Genomic DNA, 25,436 nt, shown 5'->3' with positions numbered 1-25,436 from the left:
CTTCAAGATGGTTAAAGTGGCTTAACTGAGAACTATGTAGTCAAGATGGGCTAAAACGCGCCTTTAAGGAGCGTCAGATTGGAAGCATTCGCTCACTGAAGTGAATCAGTTCTTTTTAACAATTCGCCTTGATGAATGCGTTCGGAACAGGCATGGATCAAGGGCGGTGACCAAAGATTGGGGGAAAAGCAGAAAGAATTGAAAAAGGAGTGGGATCGCTGGAATCAACTCAACCAAACATCTCATTCCATGGACAGATTTCTAAAATTCAGGAATAAAAAAATGCTAAAAGTTAAAAGATAGTAAAAACTAAACTCATTTTTGTTAAAGATTACATTATTTTATTACTATAATTAATATTTTGTTGCTACTACAAAACACAGCGTAAAAATAGTTTTTAGACTGGATGCAGATCCCAAAGAACAGGAAATTGTCTGCTGAAAATACCGGTATTTTCCTTTTTATTTATTTATTTATTTATTTATTTATTTATTTTTTTACCTAATTTGACAAAATAGTACCAAATATCGTTCGAGTTTCTTCTACTCAGTAAGATCCACATTTTGTTCTACAACCTTGAAAAAATACATTTCATGGAAAAATTTATGTTTATAAATATATGCTAATTCTAAAGAAGATTAAAGAGAAATTTACAGCTCTTGTTACAAGACGTGAGTAAAATAAGTAAATTAATAAAAATATAATATATTACTTTACATAAATCTTACAGTAATATTCTATAAAAAGGTAATACCTAATATACATAGCTATACTATGACACAGTATTCAAAGAATCGAAATGAAACTCAAACAGCTCAGAAGCGAAAAGAACGAATAGTCGAGACTGCAGGAGCCAGATTTGAAAGAGCGAACAATGAAGACTCATTCGGACTCAAATCCTCAACTAGTGCAGAAGCGACGAAAAGTGCGAATATTCACGACTCTGAAGGACCCAAATCTGCGATTAGTGTCGGAGTGTTGACAGCTGGGAATCTGAGGAAATAGTTTTATAATCTACGTTCTTTAAACAGATACTCGCGCTGCCAGGAAAAATTTTGCAAATAGGTGTGATCAGTTTCTTTGAGATGCGTTGGTTTATTTAATATTTTGTTTTTTAAATGCTAGATGGAACACAAACAACCCCACACATATATATAAACACAATACGTACTATAAACACATAAAAAATAAGTCCGTTTAAATAGGTCCGTCCGGTCCATAAAAAATAGAAACGTTACCGGTAAATAATAAAGAAAAGACTGCTAGTCTTTACATTAACAGGGATCAAATTTTTGGCACGCTTTTCAACAACAGCTCTTGATGAAGTGTCAAAAAACTGCCGTTCCGTTTTCGCCGGAGCGCTGATCATTCGTTCAGTAAAATGAATCAGTTTCGAAGCAGATCATCCATTTCTACAATGTAGAGCTCATTTTGGTTGACGTATTTTGTAGAATCGTGGTATTATTTCATCCGGAAAAGAAAACTGCAATAAGCAAATATTAAATCCAAATTTCGACCATTAGGTGTGTAGAGACATTAGGTTATTTCGAAGCAGGAGAGATGAAAAAGAAGCAACGCCTTCGCCGGAACTCGAACGGACCTCTCGATTTCGCGTCGAGCGTGCTGACCATTACACCACGAAGGCATGCTAAGAAGGCGGGAGAAATATCTTATATACTCCCCTTTTTAAAGGGCGACTGGGGATTAGGGGATCCAATTGCCAAATCCTGAGAGAATCATCATCCACCACCTTTTTTAGTTCGGGCACCACTGTAGAGACATTAGGTTATATGGAAGCAGGAAAGATGAAGAATGAGCAACGCCTTCTCCTGGAGTCAAATCACGGACCTCTCGAATGCGCGTCGAGCGTGCTGGCCATTACACCACAAAGGCATGCTAATAAGGGCGAAATACCTATAGGGGAAACATTTTTGTTTCTTTTTTCCAGTATGGAAAAGACGTTGTACAAGTTAAGAACATTTTTTTAAATGCCACTATTCAACGCCTTTAAAACGCCTTGATCATGCCTTTAAAAAAAAAGTTCGAGCTTTACTGGTCTAGTTGTTTTATCAGAGCTGCAGTAATATTTAGGTGCACTGCGAGAATATTCGACGTTTGAAAGGCTTACGAAAAAGGCGTATATGTTGAAGAAGTGTTTGAAAAAGATGATTAGAGAATATGAAGAGACTGAGCAGCTTGGTGCGCTAGAAAGATGATGCAAAGGTTTCAAATGAAACTATGGAAGGAGTCGCTGTTGCTGTAGTTGACAGATCGTCCTGTGCCCGATATTCTCTGTTAAGTACTCGAGTGGTGTCACGTGGTTTGTCTATCCCTTGGGTCATCGTATTAAAAGTTTTACGATCCATTTTAAAGTGATATCCATACAAGATCTAAAAGCTGCACCGCAAAGACTCGCATCGACGAACAGATTTTATTTGCGGATTTTTGGCGAGAGTAATCAGTAATAATGTATGGTCTTGGAACATTTTGGGGTCAGACGAGACACATTTTCTCCCGACAGAGCAGTGTATGTTCAGAAATGTCGCATAATGTTCCCAATTAGCTGTGGATTCTGATTATGTGACTCTATCGTGTGATTTTACAGCTGACGTCATTCTTGGCCATGTTTTCTTCGAATAGTGTAATCTTGAAGGCCCTAAAAGGTGCACCAATGCAAACTGTCTGTTACTATGAACTTCTGCAGCGGCAAGTAATTCTTGTTTTACAAAAACGAAAATGTCTATAGACTGCTGTAATCATGCAAGATGATGCCCATATTGGTCGATAATGGCGGAATTGTTTCGTGCTCAGCTTGGAGATTACCTGGTAATTTCGAAACGTTTTTCAATTGCTTGGCCTTCTTTTTCTCCGGAATTGAATCTCTATGATTTCTTCCTGATAATTCTGAAAGATCATGTTTATAGAAGAAGCACGCGGACTCTGCTTGAATTGAGAGCAAGCATATAACGCTCTGTGTTGCTCCAATTTCATAAGAAACATTTCGCGCTACTGTAGAGCATGCTATAACACACTCTGAACACATGATTGACGCAGATGGAATGAACATTGTACAATTGGTGTCATATTAAATAAAGTTCTATGATTACAGTTCATGTGTATTCCTCTTTATGCACCTAGTATCGAAATTTCAACTATTACTTTTAACTGCAATTTTTTAATCCTCTTGGCCCATAGAGAAGTATATCAACTTTCGACGAAATTATGAAGTTTCAACAAAATGCGGTAATCAAAACGCGCTCCGCATAAATTTGAGTAGAATCACTTTAATTATATCATCTGATATCATTCATTCCTAGATATCTAACAGCGCATATCTTAGAAGTTTATACTTTTTGTATATTGAACCGTTTGTTCTGAAGAGGGACATGTAAAACTTACGTATTCCATTTTTTATAGGAAAAATGCTCATAAACAGCAGTTCCTTACGAACTTATTCTTTACGCCGCTTGTTATATTTTGGAAATCAGAAGTTTAAGTTAACCTTCAGTAGTAATGACGTTGGAATCGGTGTTTATGAAAGCCTTTTCTTCATTTGCTAATATAAAATCCAACATTGAACTATTTTGCAGTGAATAAAAGTAGTAGGATTACTGTAATTAAATAGGGTTTAATTACTATATGATGCTTAAAACATATTCCTCCTTTTCTGATAGAAATATTCGGCAAACAAAATAGTAAATTGAGATTACAGTCAACGCCCGATTAACTGGGGATGGGTTAATCGGGTTTTATCTAAAAAAAAAGTTAAGTTTATTTAATAATGAAAAATATGGACCAAAAGGTTTTTTTCTTACAAGTTTTCACAGAATAAAAGTTGATTAATTTTCAACAGATTTTAAATTAATTCAGTTTGTGACTGGACATGGTAATTTTAAGAGTTATTTAATTTAAAACGATTTGGACTTGCTTCAAGTGCTTTGTGCCAACGGCGGTAGCGGCAATGAAGATGTTAAGCCTACTCTTCTTGAGTGCATTTCATTGTCTTCAGAAGAGAAAGATACTTCAGGCAACTTTGAAGCATATTTATGGCCACCAATTTCTTCTGAACTTTTTTGGGCAAAAAAGACAATTTCTGCTTTTCGGAATTTCATTCTCAATTTAGAGTAGTCAGTTCTCTTTCTCTCTTTTTTTTTACTTTCTATTTATTATATTTTATAATTTTGCAGTGCTATTATAAGTTTATTTATTTTGTTAGTGCTATAACTTTAAGTAAGCTTCGTGATATATTTTGTAGAACACAAGGAGTTGGAACTAGTGTTAACCAAAAAAAAAAAAAAGCAATCAAAAGAGAAATAAAACTATCTGCGGAAACTATCTACGAAATGTAAAGAAATGTGCATAGGATAACAGCAGTCATAGCAAAAAATCTCATAATGCAGAATGACTTGAAGCCGACCGATATTTTGTATATGATCAAAGTTCATAAAAGAAAGAAGAAAAAGGAAATGTCTCTAATTACACACTGAAATATGCCATTTTATTACCAGCAACTTACAAGTTAAGTCTTTATGCTGCATCAAACTGATGTCTTACGTACAAATGTTTCCCTCAAACTTCACATTGATTTAAATCTCGGTGTTCCTGTTTCTCACTGGAAGCAATTTTATAGCAGTATTTAGAATAGAGAATATCTGCCCTCACCAAAAGCACAATGGACCAAAAGCCTTTTTTCTACAATTTTTCACAGAATAAAAGTTGATCAATGCTCAGCAGATTTTAAAGTAACTCAACTTTTGACTGGACATTGAAATTTTAAGAGTTATTTAAAGTAATTTGGACTTCAAGTGCAGCTGCGGTAACGACAATGAAGATGTAAAGCACATTCCTCTCGAGTGTTTCCATTATGTTCTGCAGAGGAAGATACTCCAGACAACTTCGAAGCGCCTGTCTGTATCTTGGCCACCAATTCTTTCTGAATGTTTTAGGATTAAAGAGAAAATTTCTACTTTTCAGGATTTCCTTTTAAATTTAGCTTATTGAGTTCTCTTTATTTTATTACTTTTTTTATTTTATGTTATTTTTCTTTTAATCATTATTATTTTTTATATGTCATTTTTTTTTATTTATTTTACTTCTGCTAGAAATTACTTGGGTAAGCCTCGTGGGATACTTAGCAGACGTCGAGAAAAATTGGAATTAACAAAAAAAAAAAAAAAAAAAAAAAGTTCTCTCAATTATTTTCAAATTCTCTGTACTGATTGTGGAGTTCTATGTTTGGCATCTAATACACTGACCATGTCAGCTAACAATGAAGTTGTGCGAACAATCGCTGCCCTTCGTTTCAGAATAAAACACGATGTTCAGCGCTCCAACTTTCTGTTGCAACTATTATGGTGTTTTGTTGAAATGACATCTTATTCTCATTCGAACTCTCACCCCAAACTATCGCGTCTGCGTAATATTCAACTTTGAAATGTGTTAGTCGGCTCCGCACTACCCTGAACTTGAGCTTTATTTTTATGTTCAGAACAGTACGTAATTCAGAATAAACGTTATACAATGGAAACAATAAATTTTGACCTGCTTTCTTACACCATAAATTTTTTTCAAGTTCTCTGGCAAATATTGTTCTTAAAGACCATTTATATTTTTGTTTTTTTCATTTCTAATAATGTTCTTCAGTTATTAATACCATGTTCTTTTTGTTCTGGATACTGATTTGATTTACGCAGCCAAACGAATTTACTGCTCGAAATTAAGTAGATTAATTAATTAATCCATTAAACTGCTCGAAATATACGTGAAATGTTCCTTTATGTTAATTAACAATTTTTTAAAATGTTTTGGTTATTTACTTTCACTTTTTGTTTTCGCTTTCACTCCAGAATGCAGATTAGTTTCCGTGTATTAAAGGTATTAGATTGTAACACAGAGCGTGTTCTGCCTCTCGAGCCCACGTTACTAGGTTGCTAGATAAGATAAGATTTATAGTCTTCGTCCTTGCATTATAACTGCCGATAGTTGAATACCCACACCGGTTAATAAAGCCAAATCTGCAGTTGATTTTAATTGATTTGTGTAGCCTTTGGCTGCTAGCTTATTTAAATTAAATTTTAATTTCTGTTATTTAAATTATCTTGCCGCAAGTGATTGGCTGTAAGTGTGCCTTCTATTCTTATTTAGTTTTAAATAAAGGGTCTTTGACACCTTTCTAAAGTTTTAGTTGTTACTTAGCAATAATTCGCTGCCAGTCTATCTAAAGTTTGGTTACGCGTCGCAGTTCTATTGTTTAATTAATATGCAAAAAACTTTTCTGATGATACTGAAGAACACATCGTTTCTTGTTAGCAACATAGATGGTTTCGAAAAAACGTCATTTAAGCTGTCAAGCAAACTTTAAATAACGTTTATTAATAAAACATAATGATAAAAGAATGGCGTGGCGAAAATTTGATTAACGCAAAAAAACGTATGGCCCACAATATATCATTAAGTACTGTAGAGACATAAGGTGGGTTTTTTTTTTTTTTTTTTTTTTTTTTTTTTTTTTAAAAGCAGGAGAAATGAAAAATGAGCAACACCTTCGCCGGGAATCGAACCTCGGACCTCTCGGAAGCGTGCAGACCACTACACCACGAAGACACGCTAAAAAGGCGGGAGAAATACCTTATAGTTTAAGTTTATACATTGGGATCAAGTGTTCAGGGCTTTTATAACCACAAGAGTTTAACTGACATTTTGATTCTGCTTCAGACTATTTTAATGAGTGCCTAAATATGTTTATATATAAGTGGTTCTCAAATTTCTCCTCACCCCTTTCACGATTGTTGTTAGACGATCATTCCCCCCCCCTTCCTTTCCAAAACTCGGGGAATACATATACATTTATTTAAATTTAGATTATTTTTAATGTACTTTATACTAAATTAAACAAGGAAAAGTACAGAAAATATTGATAAATACCAAAACTTGAAAAATGTACCTTTTTATATTAATAAACTAATTAATCATAAAAGTAAATCATAAAGTAATTAAGTAAAGAAAAGGCTTCCTGCTTTCCACGCACTGAAACTATGAAATTTCTCTCTGGGAGAGAATTCTTCCTTAGTTGTGAACCTTGCTATATATAGCTATGAAATTTTGAAATGTCTCGAAAAATATAGAAATAAGTCTGCTAACCGAGAAAAATGTTTTTTGAATTTTGTCGATATTATATTGCTGCTATAAGGTTCGTGAACGTAGTGGTTTATGGTAGCATTCCTTAATCAAGGAATGAAATACGTAAGCTGTTATTTGAACAGCTGCAATTGAAAAACATTTTTAAACGTGTTGGGATTTTAATGATGCAGCTCACTATCGTGCAACATAACAGATTATAGTACTTTCCTCCCCAAAAGTACTTATCATAAATAAGGCTGATTTAAAGCCGTTTGTTTAGGTTTACTGTATGTACATTAACTGCAATCATATTCTCTCTACATTTATGCACATAAAACAGCTCATAGAATTAACTCGATTACAAGAATTTATTTACGAACTAGCCATTTGGTTACTGGTCTTCAATGTGCTTCGAATTTCAAAAACTGCTCGACTAAGTTCGTTTTATTTCCCACTCTTTTTCTACTATTCTCAGTTACCTTAAACGGCTAAAAGTTAGATTCACAACGTTGTTAAATTTATTTAATATGGAGCCTGAATTAACTGTTTTTTCACCAAAGAATCACCTTTTTTCAAGACTTTCACATCTTGAGGATTAATTGCTGGCATCCATTTGAAGGGCAAAGTCTCCAGACTTTAATGTTGACACCTTTTGATGGTTATACAGAAAAAAAAAGTTTTCTTGTAAATTTTGCGACATCATCACGCTGAAGACTTCATTGTTCGTGCTTTTCAGAAAATTAGTTATGAGCATGAATATTAGAAGGAATCAATTTTTGAGATCAGTAGCAAGAACCTGTGGACACTAATGAAGTTTGAAGAGGAGAAACTTGAATGCTTGTAGAGACACTAGGTATTTTTTTTTTTTTTTTTGGAAGCAGGCAAGATGAAAAATGAGCAAACGCTTTCGCAGGGAATTGAACCACGGACCTCTGGATACCGGCCCAGCGTGCAGGACTACTACACCACGAATTCTCGCTAAGGAGGCGGGAGAAATACCTTATATGCAGATAAACTGCACGTTATTATATTTAATTGTTTAGTATTTAAGAAAAGTTAAAAGATTTTGTAACAACAAATTTTAGTCATTTAAAAAGTTAAAAGTAAGTAATACGTTTACTAATGCTTGCCAGATGTAATTTTGTATTCAAGTACGTAATAGATAAACCTAGAAAATATACCCTAATTACAACAATAGTGCAAGTTGCTGTCAATCAAATATGTTATAAATAGCGTAAGTTTATATTATAAACTATATAGAATAAAAATGACATATAATTATAAATGAAGAATAAAAACGATTGTTGCTTTCAAGTCATTTAGTTAGTTAATCAATGTGTTATTTAATTTTAAAGAATTTATGCCACCTCCAAAGGAAATGCCTCTGAGAACTGGGAATTTACCAGGTACTGTGGACTAAATCCAATAAAGGCAGTCTAGGTCGTAAGCACAATGTATGGGAGATCTGTGCGTGTCTGGTGGAGCCGCAATTCTATCTAATTTACACTGCTAAACGTTCAACTGTAGCTTTCTCGAAATCAGCTACACCGGCCAGAATTTAAAGATCAGTATTCATCAGCAACTATCTGCTCGCGGCTCCATCATATAGTTCGCTCCGCCACACCTAAGCCCAGACTAATACTGACGTTCTTAAGACAGCAGACAAAACCTACTTATATCCCTACGCTCGTCTCAAAAATCTACATAACCGTCTGGAGAGAACAAGCTCCATGACTAAGTCAGAAGTGATGGAAAAGATGCAAATTAAAACCCAACTTTGACAATAAACAAAATATATTGTCACAAATGTTCTTTCAGAAATTACTAATACTCGTTTTTATAATTTTATGAATGGCAAATCGGGATTAGGAAAATTTATAAAATGATTTGTAAGCTCTCTGAACCCAGAAACAGTGCTTCTGAGCCTGAGCAGTAATCAGGCACCGAACACAGGATGGCAAATAAAAGATCTTATTATCTCGGGGAATAGTAACCCTTGCTAGATTGCATTGGTAATGAATTTCCTGTGTTCTTTGAAAGGAATTAAAGGGATTTTGAAAGGAATTAAACTGCGTTTACCATGCATCTTTATGATACATTGGTAAACGCAACAAGCTGTTGATCGAAAGATCTCAGATTACATTTTTGGTAAAGACAGGTTGGTTTTCCAAGGTATTTTATCAAATAAAAGGGAAAGAAAAGAAATGCAAATAATCCAATGACTGTGTACTATTATAATGCAAAGCGATGTAGTGGGGAACAAAAAAGGAGGAGTCTAAATGACTTAACTACAGATTAAGGACTCCCAACTCTTTTCTTTCATTAGTTCCTCTTGAAAAAATGCTGTTATTTATAGAATCCCTTGCATTTTTATCTCTATAATATATAGCATTTAACATAAACATAATAGAAATAATTACACGTAAATAAATTTAAGATAAGAATTAGACTAAGGATGCGAATAAAAGTTTTGAAAAAATGGTTTATTAGATTTGTACTTATCAAATTTTACATGCTTATTATTTTTATATAATAAGCATTATTTTAATTATTATTAGCAATTATTTCATTAATTATAACTTAATGCTCGTTATTTTTAATTTTACAAATATAAACAAATTTTTAATAACAGAACAAAATAATGTGATGGCTGCGCTTAATATATGAATGAAATGTTTTTAATATTTGGCATAAAATTACTTAATTTTTAAATCACCTCGTTCAAGAAATTCATACTGTTTCTTGTTTTCCGTAGCAAATTATTTACTTAACTAAAGCTTAATGCTTCCATTGGATAAAAAAAGGGAAATGACTGTAATGTTGATTCAGAAACAATTTCTATTTGGGTATTTCTTTCGGATGACATTTAAATTCCGGAACTTGTTTCGAATAAGACTTGGGCTTGAACATCCTCTCCAGTGCAACTCTTTTTGCATCATAATATCAAAATCAGATATATCGCAGTTCGGCGCCTGCATGAGCCATTCTGGGCATTCAAATTTTCAATGTCTTAGAAACAAACATTAAAATATACTTTTTTAGGGCATAAACGTAGATTTTGCTATGATTAATTAATTTAACGTTCTTTGTATGCTTTTGGTTTTATGAAAATATTATTGACTTTTAAAACAGTACATTAAATAATTTTTCCCTTACATTTATTGTATATGATTTCTTCCTTAATACCTGATTTAATTTTATATCGGTAAATAATTAATTATCAGTTTTCAAAATAATATTTTTGTAATCAGTGAGATCTTGACTATGCCAAACAGTCACCGGTAAATAATCGGTTATAGACCCCATGGATCATCATCGAAACCTCTTAAAATTTCATCGACCCCAGTGAGTCAGTACCCTGCTATGGGCGATTCTAATGCCAAAATTTAAAAGAAGTATAACCGTAATTTGAGCACTGTTAGAGAATTGAGAAGGAACGATTTTAGCCCTTCTCATAAAAGATTCATAGCTTATCTTGCATTAAGTTTACATGCTTTACTTCCGTTATCAAGAACTTCTTAATATTGATACTCAGAATGATCTGCTTGAAAATCACAGTAACATATTATTAAAATATTTTTTCATAGTAGTTTATATAAACATAGTTATTGTATATCAAAATTCAGAATGGATTGATAAAAAGGTACGGATTATATATGTTTAAGAATGAATATAAAATGTCTTGCCTTTGCTTTCATCTACTTACATATAGCAAAGCATTATTTCAAATAATATCTCTTCTTTCCAGTACGTCTTTGGATCTTTGCTCTCTAGGAATACTACTTACAGGCTGATGCACCATGTCTGGCTCAAATCAGCAGATCCGGTAACATATTTTCTATATAATACTCCTCTGTGTGTATGCATGTTTTCGTAATAAAATTTCCTTGAGCAATTTAAATTTTTAATAAAAGCTCGTTACACTATGATTATATGAGCATGTGGTGCCAAATTCTGTACCTTCGAGTGCCAATTTAAAATGTATCTGTAGGTCGTACAATATATTACGTTTAGCCCCCCCCCCCCAAAAAAAAGAGCTTCCCTTTGGGCGGAATATAAAATCTGAAAGATTTCAGATTTTTTATTTTTAATTAAAAAAAAAAAAAAAAAAACAATTCCCTATGTACACAAAGTATCACATGAAGCTTATAGAAGTAAGTATGAAACACAGTATAGAAAAATACACAGTAAAGAAACAAAATTAAGAAAAACTTATGAAGGATTACAATAATTTACAATGAATTTACAAAAATAGTCAAAGGTACTTCTCTCGGAAATAAGCTGAAGAAAATCAAGAGGCCATTTAATGTTAACATTTATAAGTGCTAGTGTTAAGATCTTTCTGTCACTGTCTAATTTGGAACACGGAAGAAACCCATGTTCAACATTTTCCTTGGCACCAACACTGCAATCAGAAAAGTCTCTAGACCCAACTTAAATCTGTTGAGATAACTTTTAAAGTTTCCATGGTCAGTAAGGAATTGGGTCATTTAATAACTTGTAAAAAAATGATGACATGACAGTCTCATTTTGATATAAGGTAAAAAATTTCTTAATTAAGATTCCTTTATTTGAACTGATATATACTTGATTCCACGATTCCAGAATGCTTTAATTCATGACCCTCTTATAAAAGAATTTAGGGATATTGACAACAATATTAATCTCAAATCTGGCCAATGAAAAAGACCTTACAGTCCACATGTGACCTGCAGGTCACAATTTGCTCATCACTGATGTATTATATGGAAGTTTACTATAGGGTTAATTAATTTGTCGCCAAGAAACATTCTGTGTATTGAAAGAAATGATTTGGTAGAAAGCGTTCTAAGAAGACTGTCTCTCTCAGGACAAATGGTAACCCTAAACGTAAAATATTTAAAGAAAACTTCATAGGTACCACAGGAAATCTTTGTAGAATTGCTTTCTTATTTTATTTGTGAAAAGTAGCTGTGATGCTGTTGGTAAGCAAAGAAATAATTTATATTCTACTGAAAAGAACAACACTTATTTAAGCATTATAATTCTTTGTGCTGTCAATTTTTGCATCATGTTCTGGGTCTTGTATGCACTAAACGTTTTTAGATCTCTCTACAATATTGCAATAAAAATAGCGAAATTCTGAAATTCGTTTTATTTTTCAATAGAAGTGTTCACATTGTTTAAAGTATCCATCAGATATCCAATACGAAAACGACAACATAAGTAGCAAAGAGCCAAACGTGGGCTAAGTAACTCTTGGGCCATGTAACGTCACTTCTGTGGCACGAGGATGGTGGAATACTGCTTGTGATAATTTGAAAAAAAAAAAAAAAAAAAAAACTGAGAATGCATAAATTATGTATAATCTCAATACATACAGCAGCTAACGGGAATGCTTTCATCAATCTTGTTTGTTATGTGTTTTCTTAATATCTTTTCAACCAGATGATCATCAAACTAATTTAAGTTGAATATATTCCTAAAATCGATGTAAAATTAATTTACTAATTTCATTAATAAAGCTACATTTTCGTTAACAAGTCAAAGAAAATAGTTTATTTTGAGTTCTATATTATGTATTTGTAGAGACAGGTCAGCAGAATGCAATTCTTTTCATTCAATTGTAGGATCGTGCTCTCTTTGGTAATATAAACTCTGCTAGATCCTACTAAGTAACCTGGTGACTTCTTGCACAGCCGTAAAGAATACCAGCACAGAAGAAATGTAAAAGTAACCACCACCTTTTTTTTTTAGTTCGGATGCCACTGTAGAGTCATTTTAGAATTTTTTGAAACAAGAAAATTGAAGAAATCCGCAGTGTCCTCACCGGGACTCGAACTTCGGACCTCTCGAATGTGCGTCGAATGTGTTGACCGTTACACCACGAAGTCATACTAAGAAGGAAAGAAAAATACCTTATAGTCGCTCGAATGATTAGCCGCCTAAAAGATTTATCATGAAAAAGAGAAAAGTATGTAATGATTTTAACGAATCCAGCTAGTGTAACTTCATAAAAATATTTAATATTTCTAACTAAGACATCTTATGACTTAAATGTATTTTTATTGAAATCAATCGTAACAAAAAGTACAAAAAATATTTTTAAGAAGAGCATTTATTGCTTTTCAATTCACTTGGTTTGCTACTCAGTAACAGAAAGATTAAATTTAAATTTTAACTACCTTACACTTTACTGAATGCCAACGCGCTGGATAAAAAAGTATTCTTTTTGCGGCAGTGACAACACATTACTTGAAAATAGCCGAATTTGATGATAAAAAAGCTTTGTTTGGAAGAACGTTACCACATCTCGCGTTCAAATCGCTAAGTTTATTAAACAAAAATTCTTTAAATTTATACAAAGTAGGAAATATATCAAAAACAGATTCAAAAGTTGGGATCCGAGGTAACCATATTTGAGTGGAGGACAACTTATATTAAAAATTTGGTGGCATCGTTTTTCCCACAGTGCAAGGAAAAAAAGTACACCGCGCCCCCCTTAAAAAAGACAGTTCTATATCTCGCGTACTACTGAGCCGATTGACGAAATTCAAACCGACAATGCGAAAAAGGTAGTTTGCTCGACGGGTTTTAAATTTTTTTTTAAACTTTCGAAATGAAAACTTATTTTAGCAAGCTTATTTAAAGATCCGAATTCTTCGTATTAAATATGTTTTGCTTGGCAAGACATCAAAGAAGTGAGCAAGCGTGTGAAAAGTTTATCTCCATTCAAATAATTTTTTAATGTATTCGGCTTGTTATCCTATTGTAAACGTTATCGCCGATGTTCAGACTTAAAAACTGTCAAAACTCAAATTGTTGAGCAAAATGGCTACCTTTATGCAAACATTACAATGATCGCCAAACAGAGTACTGTGGGCTTTACTAAACTGAGAATCCTGCAAATACTTTGCAACATTGCCTGCAGTCTAGCATCCATCCCCTTCAGCTATACGACTGTATAATTTATCTTCATTTGGGTATGTTTTTCTTAGGTGATCATCATCGATCTTCTCTTCCAGTTGTTTCGAAGACATTCCACTCACAGTGCAGGATTTACGTGTAAGCTATACAAGTTATAGCTTAGGGTCCCCGCTTTCTTGGGGGGGGGCCAAAACCCTCTAGGTATCCGAAAATCATATTTGGCATTGACATCTAATATATGGACTTATAAAGGGCCACATATCTCAAATAGCTTAGGGCCTTATCAAGTCTAAATCCGGCCCTGTCCACTCACGTAAAACAATACTATGGGCCATAAGAAACTCTTCAGTTACATTATTGAAACTATACTTTTCTTTCAGTTTACCGGTGATACGACCACATGTAAAGTCATCCAGATGTATTCTCTTAGACATATCTTGTCAGCAACCTCTTAAAATAACGCACACATTTGCTTACCGTTCCCTATCTTTACGAGTATGGATACGTTGTGAAGTTGCTTATATGGCCCAAAAAAGGAACTTGAAGCTAGATAAGGAAATTAAGCCTTTAAAGGCAAATGAAATTTCTGAGAAGAGTCGTGGAAATGAGGTACGAGGTAGGAGACCATTGTGTTCTGTATAGCAAAGATAAGGGTCAGATAGAAAGTGATAGCAGATAAAAGTTCCTCTAAAGCCACACCTAAAGCAACATATAAAATTAATATAAAATTAATGATGCAAAATGAAGGTAAGCTTTCAAGTAATGCAAATGAAGTAAATAGGTTATACATTTTATATACAACTATTGAATTCAGAAATGCAACAATAAATTAAATGAACTATATACAAGAAAATACTAAATGCAGTAAAAGTCCTCAATCCGAGCTAGGTTACAAAACTCTGGTCTCTAAGCATATTAGCAGTAAATGGCCTGACCAAATTATAATCTAGAATGATTTGGTAATGAAGGATTTCTGAAACATTTGCAACATCCCAGCTGATTTCTACGCTGAAACAACGCTCATTAAGTTTAAAAATATGGCCCACTGTAAAGTCGAATTTGAAATCGTCATGGATCAGTTTGTTTCTAATCAGGTAATGAGCGTTTACAATTCTCTGGTTACAATTTCAAATTTTAATGTCTATTATATGTAAATGTAACCGTAATGTTTAATGTATATTATACGCAAATTTTAAAGTATATTATATGCATTATAAGTTAGTGCAAATTATAATACGTTTGCAGAACTACCTTTTGCAATTCTGAGAATGGCAACGTCTAAAGATTTTAATTTAAATCCCAGAAACAATGAAATAATATGGGTACCCTAAAAATATTAAACACAAATTTAAATGAATTCAGAAATGCTAAATAATTCAAAATTATGTCACTAAAGTACTAAAACATAAAACAATGATAGTGAAAAAAAATGTTTTAACCGTTTACACATATTAAAATTTTCATAAAAAGACAAGGCTTATAAATAAAGGTCACGAAGAAATGTAAAGAAATTGCATCAAAAGTAAGTAGCAACTGAAATTAATTGAAAATGGCTTGCTTCAATACAGTAGAGTCCCACAAACTCGACATAATGTGGACTAGAGGCTGTCGAGTTTGCGAAAAGTCGAGTTTTATGATATAAGGAATGGGTCTTTCAAAACTCTAGTCTAGATATTTACAATAGTACAATACTGGACACGGAAAAGTACAACATACAATTAAATTAATGTTTATTTTTATGTCAAGTTCTAGGACAACCGAAGTCACAAAAAGAATAAATAACCTATGATAATTGAGCAAAAAACTTACATACGAAAAGGAAGAAAAAATATTAGTAGTTCTTGGTAGAAAAATATCGTGTGAAGGTAGATTGTCTGTCACACTTCTTCCGTCGTCATGCAGTTTCATCTCGTAGGCGACGGAGGAACGAAAACGAAATGTCCATACTAGATGCCTTTGCTGTCCATGTAACGCAGCTGCCTTGATTCCTTTACTATGGATCATCATTTTAGCTTTTCTGTGGTCTTCAATCACTTCGTTTTCTGATTCATTCATTTTTAACCACATTGCCTTTCACCAGAACAGCTCTCTTTGCATGTCCTAAAATTTCACAATTTTCATCTTGTCCCATCCATTATTCAACATCACCATCACTAGCTTCTTCACAGACTGGAATTTTCTTAAATAAGTCAACTATTTCACAATTTTCTGTCACTTCTCTGCTTTCGTGAAATTCGTTTCCTGAATGGTCCAGCAACTTTCTCCAGGAATGAACGAGGCTTATCTGCTCGATTTCACTCCAAGAATGGAAGTTGTTCACCCATCTAACAACATCCAAATATATCTATTTTCTTTAATTTCTCCATCATATCACACCTTTTCTGCATGACTAGGACAAGAGATGAAATAAGTTTGCGTCTGCACTTCTTCTTCAATGCCTCCAAAATGTCCTGGTCAATCGGCTGACACACTGAAGTTACGTTAGGAAGGAGAAACATGGCTCTTACATCTTCGTCTCGTAATTGTTTTGCATCAGGATGAGATGAGGCATTGTCTTAAATAAGAACCGCCTTAATTCTTAAATCTTTGAACATAACAGGAAAGACATATGCATAAATAATAATTCTATATACTATATGTAATATTTGCTCTGTTTGGCCTAGAGATATTTTAAAAAAGTTCCTAAAAAGTTATCGAGTTATATGGAACGTCGAGATATCGGAGTCCAGTTTGCGGGACTTTACTTTACTATCTGGATTTTTTTTAAATATTTATCTGAAGATAACGAAATGAATTATCGATAATTCAGATCGTATTCAATGATAAAGTTTAGTCTTTTCATAACATTGTCCATCTGCAAATGTTTGCTACGAAGAGCTTCTTCAGTGCGTAATGAGTTTAATGAGTCTAGTTCGGATTCCATTTTAAAGTGTGTAGAGACATTAGGATTTTTTAGAAGCAGGCAAGATGAAAAATTAGCAACCGCCTTCGCCGGGAATCGAACCACGGACCTCTGGAATACCGGTCCAGCGTGCAGAACCACTACACCACGAAGGACGCTAGGAAAGTGGGAGAAATACCTTATAAGTGCTTTAAAAATCGTTGCGATCCACAACTTCAAAACAAAGAATAATTAAACTAAACCATTTTTATATTTGCAGTGTTTTCAAATACTGAGTAAGTATTTTTGGGTGTTAAATCTTCTTATAAACTTTGTGAAACCAAAAACCTGGAACCTTTTTACAACTCTAAGCAGTAACAAATTTTGTTACTGCTTAGAAAGTTACAAATTTGTAACAAACTTTGTTACTGCTTTACTACAGTAACAAATTTTGTTACTGCTGCAAGTGAAGATATATGGAGCAAATCATTCGGATACCTTCATCAAATTACATCCCAAATATGAATAGTATAGCGAATTTAAAAAAGAGAAAATATGGTACCATTTAATACTGCGTCCACGGCACACACATTCTCCTTTTTTAAAGATAACACTAATAAGATTACACATCTTATATAAGATAATACGACATTATCATATTACCTTACACCTGATTACCCTAGTTAATTGTGTTGATTAGAGGAGCCCAAATTCTCACTGTTCTAATCTGAATAGTGAGAGTCCGAAAGCATAGTCAACGTTGCCTCGATACATCACTCCGCACTTACATCGCGCAATGCAAAAAGTGAGCTTTTTCGTAGCCCAAAGGGGCATTTGCCCAGAAGGGCTATTAATTTCGTTTTGGCATTTTGTTTTAATTCACTATAAACGGCGAATCACTTTTTAAATTGTTGCCACCAAATATTAGAGCCCTGTGCTATATTGAAAGAAATTAAATAATGAAGAATCTGCATGAATGTATGTATGTTTCTGCCATTGTGATAAAACAATGTACATAAAAGCCATCACATTTTGAATAACGTCCGTGATTACGTAAGATTACGTACGAATTTTTAATAACCGAATATGAAAGCCCAAATTTGGAAATCTGGAAGCCGGAATTTGTTTGATTATTTATTTCATATTTTGTAAAGTTTTGTAAAGTAGCAGGCGAGCATTCTACCACTTCAGCATCTTTCGGCCGCCCAGACGGTTAGAGGAGCCTGACTGCGATACCGAAGGGCCCGGATTCCAATCTCGAGCAATGCATGGATGTAAAATTATCTGTCTCTTCATAGGAGGTAATGATGGCTGCCTATTACGTGCCTCCACAATAAAATGGCCACTACTTCTGGCTTTAGGAATGGCCTATGCCGTTGTAGGCAAGTGCCCGCCATTGGAGAGCTGATATTTTGTAAAGTATTTATGAGTTTTTGATTAAGGAACTCAACGATTTCAAGGAGAGCAATGGCAACACTGTACGGAAGGAAAAAAAAAAAAAAAAAAAAAAAAAAACATTTTTTTTCTCTTGCGCGCGAGACTGTGTATCGGAAATTTTAAAGATATGCTCTTTTAAATATTTTGCGATACTGCTGTTGAATTGAATTTTATGGTTTAAGTGCGAAGAGTATGCTATTTATTAAACAAAGATAACACACAAAACGTTAAAAAAAGTCCCTTTGGGCGTAATATAAAATCTGATAGCTTTCAGTTTTTTGTTTTGTTTTGTTTTGTTTGTTTGTTGTTGTTTTGTTTTGTTTTGTTTAATAGCGGACACTAGTTACTTTAGGCTTTGGCCACTTCTAAGGCTAGAAGCGGTGGTCATTTTATTAGGAAGGCACACTTGACAGGCGGCCATCGTTACCTCCAATGAAGGGACAGACAATTTTACATCCATGCCATCTCTGGATTCGAATCCGGACCTTTCGGTACGGTATTCAGAATCACTAACCACTTTCCCGTTTGGGCGGCGGGATGCAAAAATTAAAGACTAAAATTTAGAGCATCTGACGGAGTGTTTTATTCTGATCAGAAACTGGAACGCACATTTGAACGATTTTTTGGTACTTCAGAACCAAGGCGTTTTTGAAGAAACTGGATGAGGAGATGAATTCATTTGAGAGGGAATGGGGTAGGAGAAGAGCTACAATAATTTCAAAATTAAACTAAGGCTAAATTTTCTTCGAAACTGATATGAAAATCCTCGAAGACAATGATTCAGAAGCGGCAACATCTAGCAACAACAAGAAAAGAAATAGAAAATATTCTGTACTACAGGGAAAGAAATAAAAGTCTTATGACTTATCCGTGGCCGAATGAATAAGTATTTTTGCGCTAGCAATGACAAATTAACTCGGGTGAAAAGGCTAGCTACAAGTTTTATTTTTCCAATTTTTCCTATATGTAATGTGTAAAGAAGCCAGTTTTCCTCGAAAAGTCCTCTACGAAGACATAATTTCCTATCAGTAGATAGTACGTATGAGCTTTACCGTAATTAAACGAATCAAATAAAAAAATAAAAATAGAAAGAGTTGCTAGGGAAGAAAAGATATCCATGTTGGTCCAAAAATGCGGGATTTCTAATGTGTAAAGATTTCATCTTTCAAACAAAATTATTTAATATAGTTGTTTAATATAATTATTTAATTATTTTATATAGTAAGTTGCGCACTAATTATCAGCAGATCTTTCAATCTCACATAACTTTCATAAGTTTTACTTTTAGTCATATTAAAATTCCTGTTAAGTGCATTTGTCTCAGTTTACGTAGTCTCGGCTAACATCATCGGTGTCTAGGTATCAATTACTGCGTGGTTTGTGCCATTACTGTATTCAATACCTGCATCCCTTTTCCTACGCAAAAAAATGCTGCAAGAAAAAAAGCCTATCTCCTGTTAGGGCATTTAGTCCTTACAAAGCTGTATTTATTAAAAGTATCTTAAAAAACATTAAATTGCACTCATCTGCTTTTTCTTTTGGAGTGATACTTACTGCTTATCGTCGAACGTGATTAAGTAGTTTTTTTCCTACCTCATATGTGAAGTAGGATAAGAAAGAAAATGAGGAAGAGAAGAAAAGAGTTTATATTATATAGTCTTCCGTTATTGATACTTATGAACTGTTCCAAATGTCGATCAGAAAAGTGAGTAAAGAAATTACCAGCTATTTTTGCGAATTCTGAAATACGCGTTGTTTGAACTGTGTTAAATAGTTTACGTCAATGTAACAACGTCTATCGTTATGACAACGAAAGGGGATTTCTTATTTTACGGTTGAGTGCTTCAGCTGTAAATGTAATTATAACGAAAATAGAAGCATGCGTTCACATTGCATAATGCAGACGTCGTGCTTTCTTGCTTACTTTATAGGGGTACAGTCTAATTCATTCAAGAGCTCTTGAAATAAGGTTTGGTTGGAAATATTAAAAAAAAAAAAAAAAGAAAGAAAAGAAAAGAAAGTAAATGATTATTTTCTTTTATAAAAGAAAGAAAAGAAAAGAAAGTAAATGATTATTTTCTTTTAAATTTTTTTTTAATAATTAAAAATGACCGAAATTGACTTTACAGATAATTTTATTCCAGTAAGCATAATTCTTGTCAAAGAACATAATTAAAAGTTTAATCACATGACGTGATGAAGTTTCTGTTCGATTTTTTATCAGTATAAACTGACAGAGTTTTTACATTTCACTGTCGAAAGTAAGATCAAGTTTTTATTTTCAAAACTATCACTACAACAGGCCTTTTCATATTTATACTGTTCTACCAATGTATCACGTGCAAGAGTTTTTTTTTTTTTTTTTATTATTATAATAATTCAAGCTTCTTTTTTTTTTTTTTTTTTTTTTTTTTTTTTTTTTTTTTTTTAAGTTCCTCGAAATATTGATCATTATCAGTAATGGTCGTCTTAGGAAAGTGGTCGCCATGATAGAATTCACTTTAAATTTATTTATAGTATTCAAATAATATTTATTTAATATCGCTTTACACAGTGTTTTGCTAGAGTTATAAAATCGAGAAGATTTAACGATGTATCTCTTTCTTATTTGTGAGTAAGATAAGTGTTGTTATATCTTAATATCCCTAGATTATTACCTGTGTCTTCCTGACAATAAAAACGGTCTGATTATATTCCTTATATTTTAATCGTCAAAGCTTTTGATCAATGTGTTGCGAAAAAAGTACCATCTTAGTATGTATAATTATCATTTGCAGGTGATTAAAACTTAACTGACAAATCAAGAAAATTCATGCGATTCTATCTACATATGTAAAGAAATTTAGTTAAGGATTAATACATGCTAAATGGAAACGCTATCAGTATTCGTTTGTTTTTACATCTATATATATTTATGAATTCCCTCCTCGTTCGTTAAAGAACACTGAGGAAAACCCCGTGCCGAAATTGCCCGAACAATATGATTGGCTATCCACTCAGTAACACACGCTCGACTGGAAACTTGGTTAACGTCGTGATCAAAACCCACTAATACTTTGTTAAGCACATAAAGTAATAAAATAATACAGTAAGGAAGGAAAGCGTGTATAAGAATACAGATGGAAAGAAGACTTAATATAATTTTCTGTTGCTCTCTTGACTTTATAAATGTAGACGGTACATGTCATAATTTTTAGTTGCTCTTAAATACTTGCTGATTCACTTTAATATGATTAATTATAAGCACCTTGCCTTCGTTTTCAATAATATATACATAGTGTTCCGGATACCCCATTTTACATTACTTTTTAACCACTAGAAATAATATGGTAACTTTCCATGATGTGTTGCTAATTGCATTAGCACAAAATTTGTTTTTATTCTTTTCAATGTTACTTGTGGAAAGTATTCATGAGTTCATCTTCCTGTATCTGCCTCATCTCATCTTCCTTGCCATTTTACTGAAACTTGTTTCGAAATTTTATTCTTGATTGTAAGTCTTGAAATTGAAAGATGGATACCAATCATACCTTTTAATCTTTTAGTATGACTTCTTTAGCTGCTGTATCAGCAGCTTCCTTCCCTGTTGTAGCTGTATATTCCCCTATCCAGTTTAGATTAATTGGACGAATATTCATTTCTGTATTTATTGTTTCTTGAAGAGCTTAAATAAGTAAAGATGTTTTCTTCGTAGAACATAACGCTTTGGCTCTCTGCATAAGTGCTGGCATATTGTGACTTTTTATTTTTGAGAAAAGCCTACCCATGAAAAGAGCTTCAATAACTTTGAGCCATTCTTCAAAGTTATTGCTTCGGCTAGGTAAATTGTGCTTGAATTATGTAGTCTTAATTTTTCACATTTTAGAACTTGCTTATCTTGGTAAGCTGTAAATGCAGCTTCAACTTTACCTTGGATTTGTAAAAATTTCTATTTTTAATTCATTGAGAATATTCATATGCCATACGATTGATGTGAATTGAGCTGGATGTTTGCTAAATTTTGGTACTTCTACTTCCAATATAGAATTTGGTATATTTAATTCTTCAATTATGCAGTCCTCTTGAATTTTCCCTCTAAGGCCGCATTTATGCGTCATAAGGCGATTTAAATAATTTACAATTGTGTGTGTTCTATCTCGCATTTCCAAGAAATGCGGAATCCAGATCAATTTTTTATCAAGAATGAACTGTAGATATTTTAATGTATTTTCGAATAGGCCATTCTTCCGTCCTAATCTTGGAGTTTTAACAGCTTTGAATGCTTAGGAAATATTATCATTTTTGCTTTAGTGCTATTAAAACTAAAGTTATATTTATCACTTCATTTTTCTGTAGTCTCTAATGTTTTCTTCTGTTTCCTTTCTAAGTCTGATCTCTTTCTACCACCGACAGTTACGATGAAATAATCGGCGTATTCCTGAAAAGTGTATCATTTCCTAAGTCTAACTTTAATGCAATATTAACCACAATATTCCCCAAAATTGGACCTAAGTTAGATCCCTGAGGTCCGCATTTGTAATAACATTTGAAGACATTCAGTTTTGTTCAGTGTTTCCTTTAATATTGAGCAACATCTTAGTTCGTCGCCACTAATTCATTATTAAATTACTAAACAACGAATAAGTGGAGAGAATTTAAAATCTGAAAAAAAAAAAAAAAAAAAAAGAAAAAAGCTAAAATTCGTACAAATAAAATTATTAAATTTTTGTTTGGTTTCAAATATGTAATGTAAAATTTCAGTTTTAATTGATTTTGTCATAATGTTGCCATTTTAAATGTTCAACAAGCTCTTCTTTGATTAGGACACCACAGAAGACGAGCCGTCTCTCAGCGAAGCTTCTGAACCAGGAACATCAGACGAGGCTCTCCCCATCTCCTCCACCCCTCTGGTCCGGCCGGAGGACTTGCCTGTCCGGCGCCTGTCGCGTCGAAAGTCGGACCTCTTTCCCCGCATTTCGGCCAAAGCTGCGGCCCGCCGCCAGTGCGCAGCTGCTTCAACGGCTCTCGTGGACCAGATAACGCTCAAATGCCACTGGGACTGCAGTAAGGGCAGAGGTGGGTCTCCTTCATTAACAGCCGCGTCAATTACGTCTTTCCTGGCAGTTGGCCTATTCCAGTTGAGTGTGCTTCATTTCCTCCTTTCTCTCGTTCGTGGACGAAAAGTGCAGTTAAAGAATATATTCGAATTCATTTCTTAATTTAAAGAATTTTATAATTCTCCAGTTCAGTCATGTTTGCTTGCATGGCTGTGGTTACGAACGCAGCCTTGATAACGGAGTTTCTTTAACGTCATTTCAGCGTTTCTCTAACGTCATTTAGCTGCAAACACCTTAAATAAGCGAAAAATTTGGATAGACACCTGCAGGAAAAGAAAACTTGTCAAGGACATATAAGAGTAGAATTAAATTATTATTATCTACATTCCACATAGTATGAATATTTTTAATGATTCCAGCTATTTTTGAAGAAATTAAAATCTTTTAAATTCAACTTTTAATTGTTTAATATTAGGAATTCACATCTTTGGCACTCGGAATTTACATCTTTGGCACTCGGAATTTACATCTTTGGCACTCAAAACTGGTGCAAAAAATTTATATTAAGAAATATTTAGAATGATTCACATAGAACTTCTTGCTCTTTATTTTAAAAGTTTAGTATTAAACTGGAATGTCATCACAATGATTAGATTACTTGAATCAAAGGACAGGAGAACTGTATGCCTAAGGGAGGGACGACTTCGTGGAGAATTTTCGAAAGGAAACTAGATTGTGTTTATGTTACGCGTGAGAAAAAGAAGAAAAATACCATTGTAGCCAGCCCGTTGGCTCGAGTTATCATCATAATCGCTCTACTGCATTAAGTTCCCGACACCATTTTTTTGTTGTTCTTTAATCGATTATGGTGAAATATGTGATGAGTATCTGCCTAAAGAGGAGATGCCTTCGTGAAGAACATTTTGTGGGAAACTCGCAAGTGTTCGTTCTTGTGATGACATTGTTTTGACGAAAATACAGAGTGCACATCAAGGCGATATTCCTCATAAGCGCATTTTGCAATCAAAGTGGGCATCTATATTGCCATTAAAAAGTATAACATTTTTTAAGTGAATACATATTGTTTTTAAAGGGCTTGCTTTGTTACATTGACATGCAATGTACTGTTGCAAAGGAAGCCATTTAAAAATAATTGTTGTTTTGAAGCTAAGTGAAAGCTCTTATGCTAGTGAATTGACAAAAGCAGTTGTTTTTAATGTCACTTTTTCAAACCTTATTTATTTCTTCGCTTGCATCACCTTCAATTAAATATAAGAAAATTACAATAAAGCAGATATTCTAAATCCAGTTTCGAAACTTCTGTAATGGTTCACCTTGTTCCTGGCACCCATTTTGAATACTTTAAACAAATCGAAATCAGTTACGATTGGGAAAATTCAACGACTTTAATTTTAATTTAAGCAAAAAAAAAAAAAAAAAAAAAAGAATAGAAGAATAGAATGAATACTTTTTAGGAGATGAATATGCAATCTCATTTCTCCAGAAGGTTTTAAAATAGTCGTCGACTAAGTCATCCCTTATTATTACCATTTATTAAATAAATGAGGAATCCTACCCCACCCGCGGCACACACACACACACACACACACACACACTTGGAAAACGCATTGTAGCTCCTTTTCAGAAACGGACAGGTGTAATCTTTTTCCTTCTTTATCACAAGACTAAAATCTAACTAGAAAACTGCGAAATTGAAAAGAATACGTGCTAATTTTTTATCAGAATTCTAAAAAAATTCTTAAATTGATGACGCAAATTTAAAATTTTTTAGTTTTTGTTGCGCATTCTGATTGCCCCTAATCCCTTTTTTCAGTGAGATTATTTGGTTCAAAATGCTTTATTCTAGATTCTTCACTTACTTAATATTTAGTTAATTACATAATAATAATTATGCAGTATGAAGAAATGACTATTAGTGAAATATCTTAATATTTAAACAATGATATTATTTCTTATTATTTCCGTGTACACAGTAAAAGAAGTATTGTATTCATGAAAAATTCCAGGTGTCATATTTCAACGAAAATATTCATTTT

The 25,436-nt window shown here is 33.3% G+C and overlaps 1 protein-coding gene across 3 annotated transcripts in view; it reads left to right on the top strand.

Moving 5' to 3' along the window:
• Window positions 1-25,436, top strand: part of LOC118195226 (uncharacterized) — a 93,338-nt gene that overhangs the window by 28,658 nt on the left and 39,244 nt on the right. For 2 of the 3 annotated variants that reach the window (XM_085814943.1, XM_085814941.1), the window contains exons 5-6: window positions 10,868-10,945; window positions 23,146-23,398. In XM_085814943.1, the coding sequence (XP_085671069.1) occupies window positions 10,868-10,945; window positions 23,146-23,398 (331 nt within the window). Of the gene's footprint in view, window positions 1-10,867; window positions 10,946-23,145; window positions 23,460-25,436 lie in introns of all 3 variants that reach the window. The other variant, XM_085814942.1, reaches the window with a different exon arrangement.

The sequence above is a fragment of the Stegodyphus dumicola genome, chromosome 4, assembly GCF_044657685.1.
Source record: "Stegodyphus dumicola isolate Sdum_Otavi_A_Nest chromosome 4, ASM4465768v1".
Taxonomy (NCBI): Eukaryota; Metazoa; Arthropoda; class Arachnida; order Araneae; family Eresidae; genus Stegodyphus; species Stegodyphus dumicola.
This window is presented reverse-complemented; position numbering and strand designations above follow the sequence as displayed.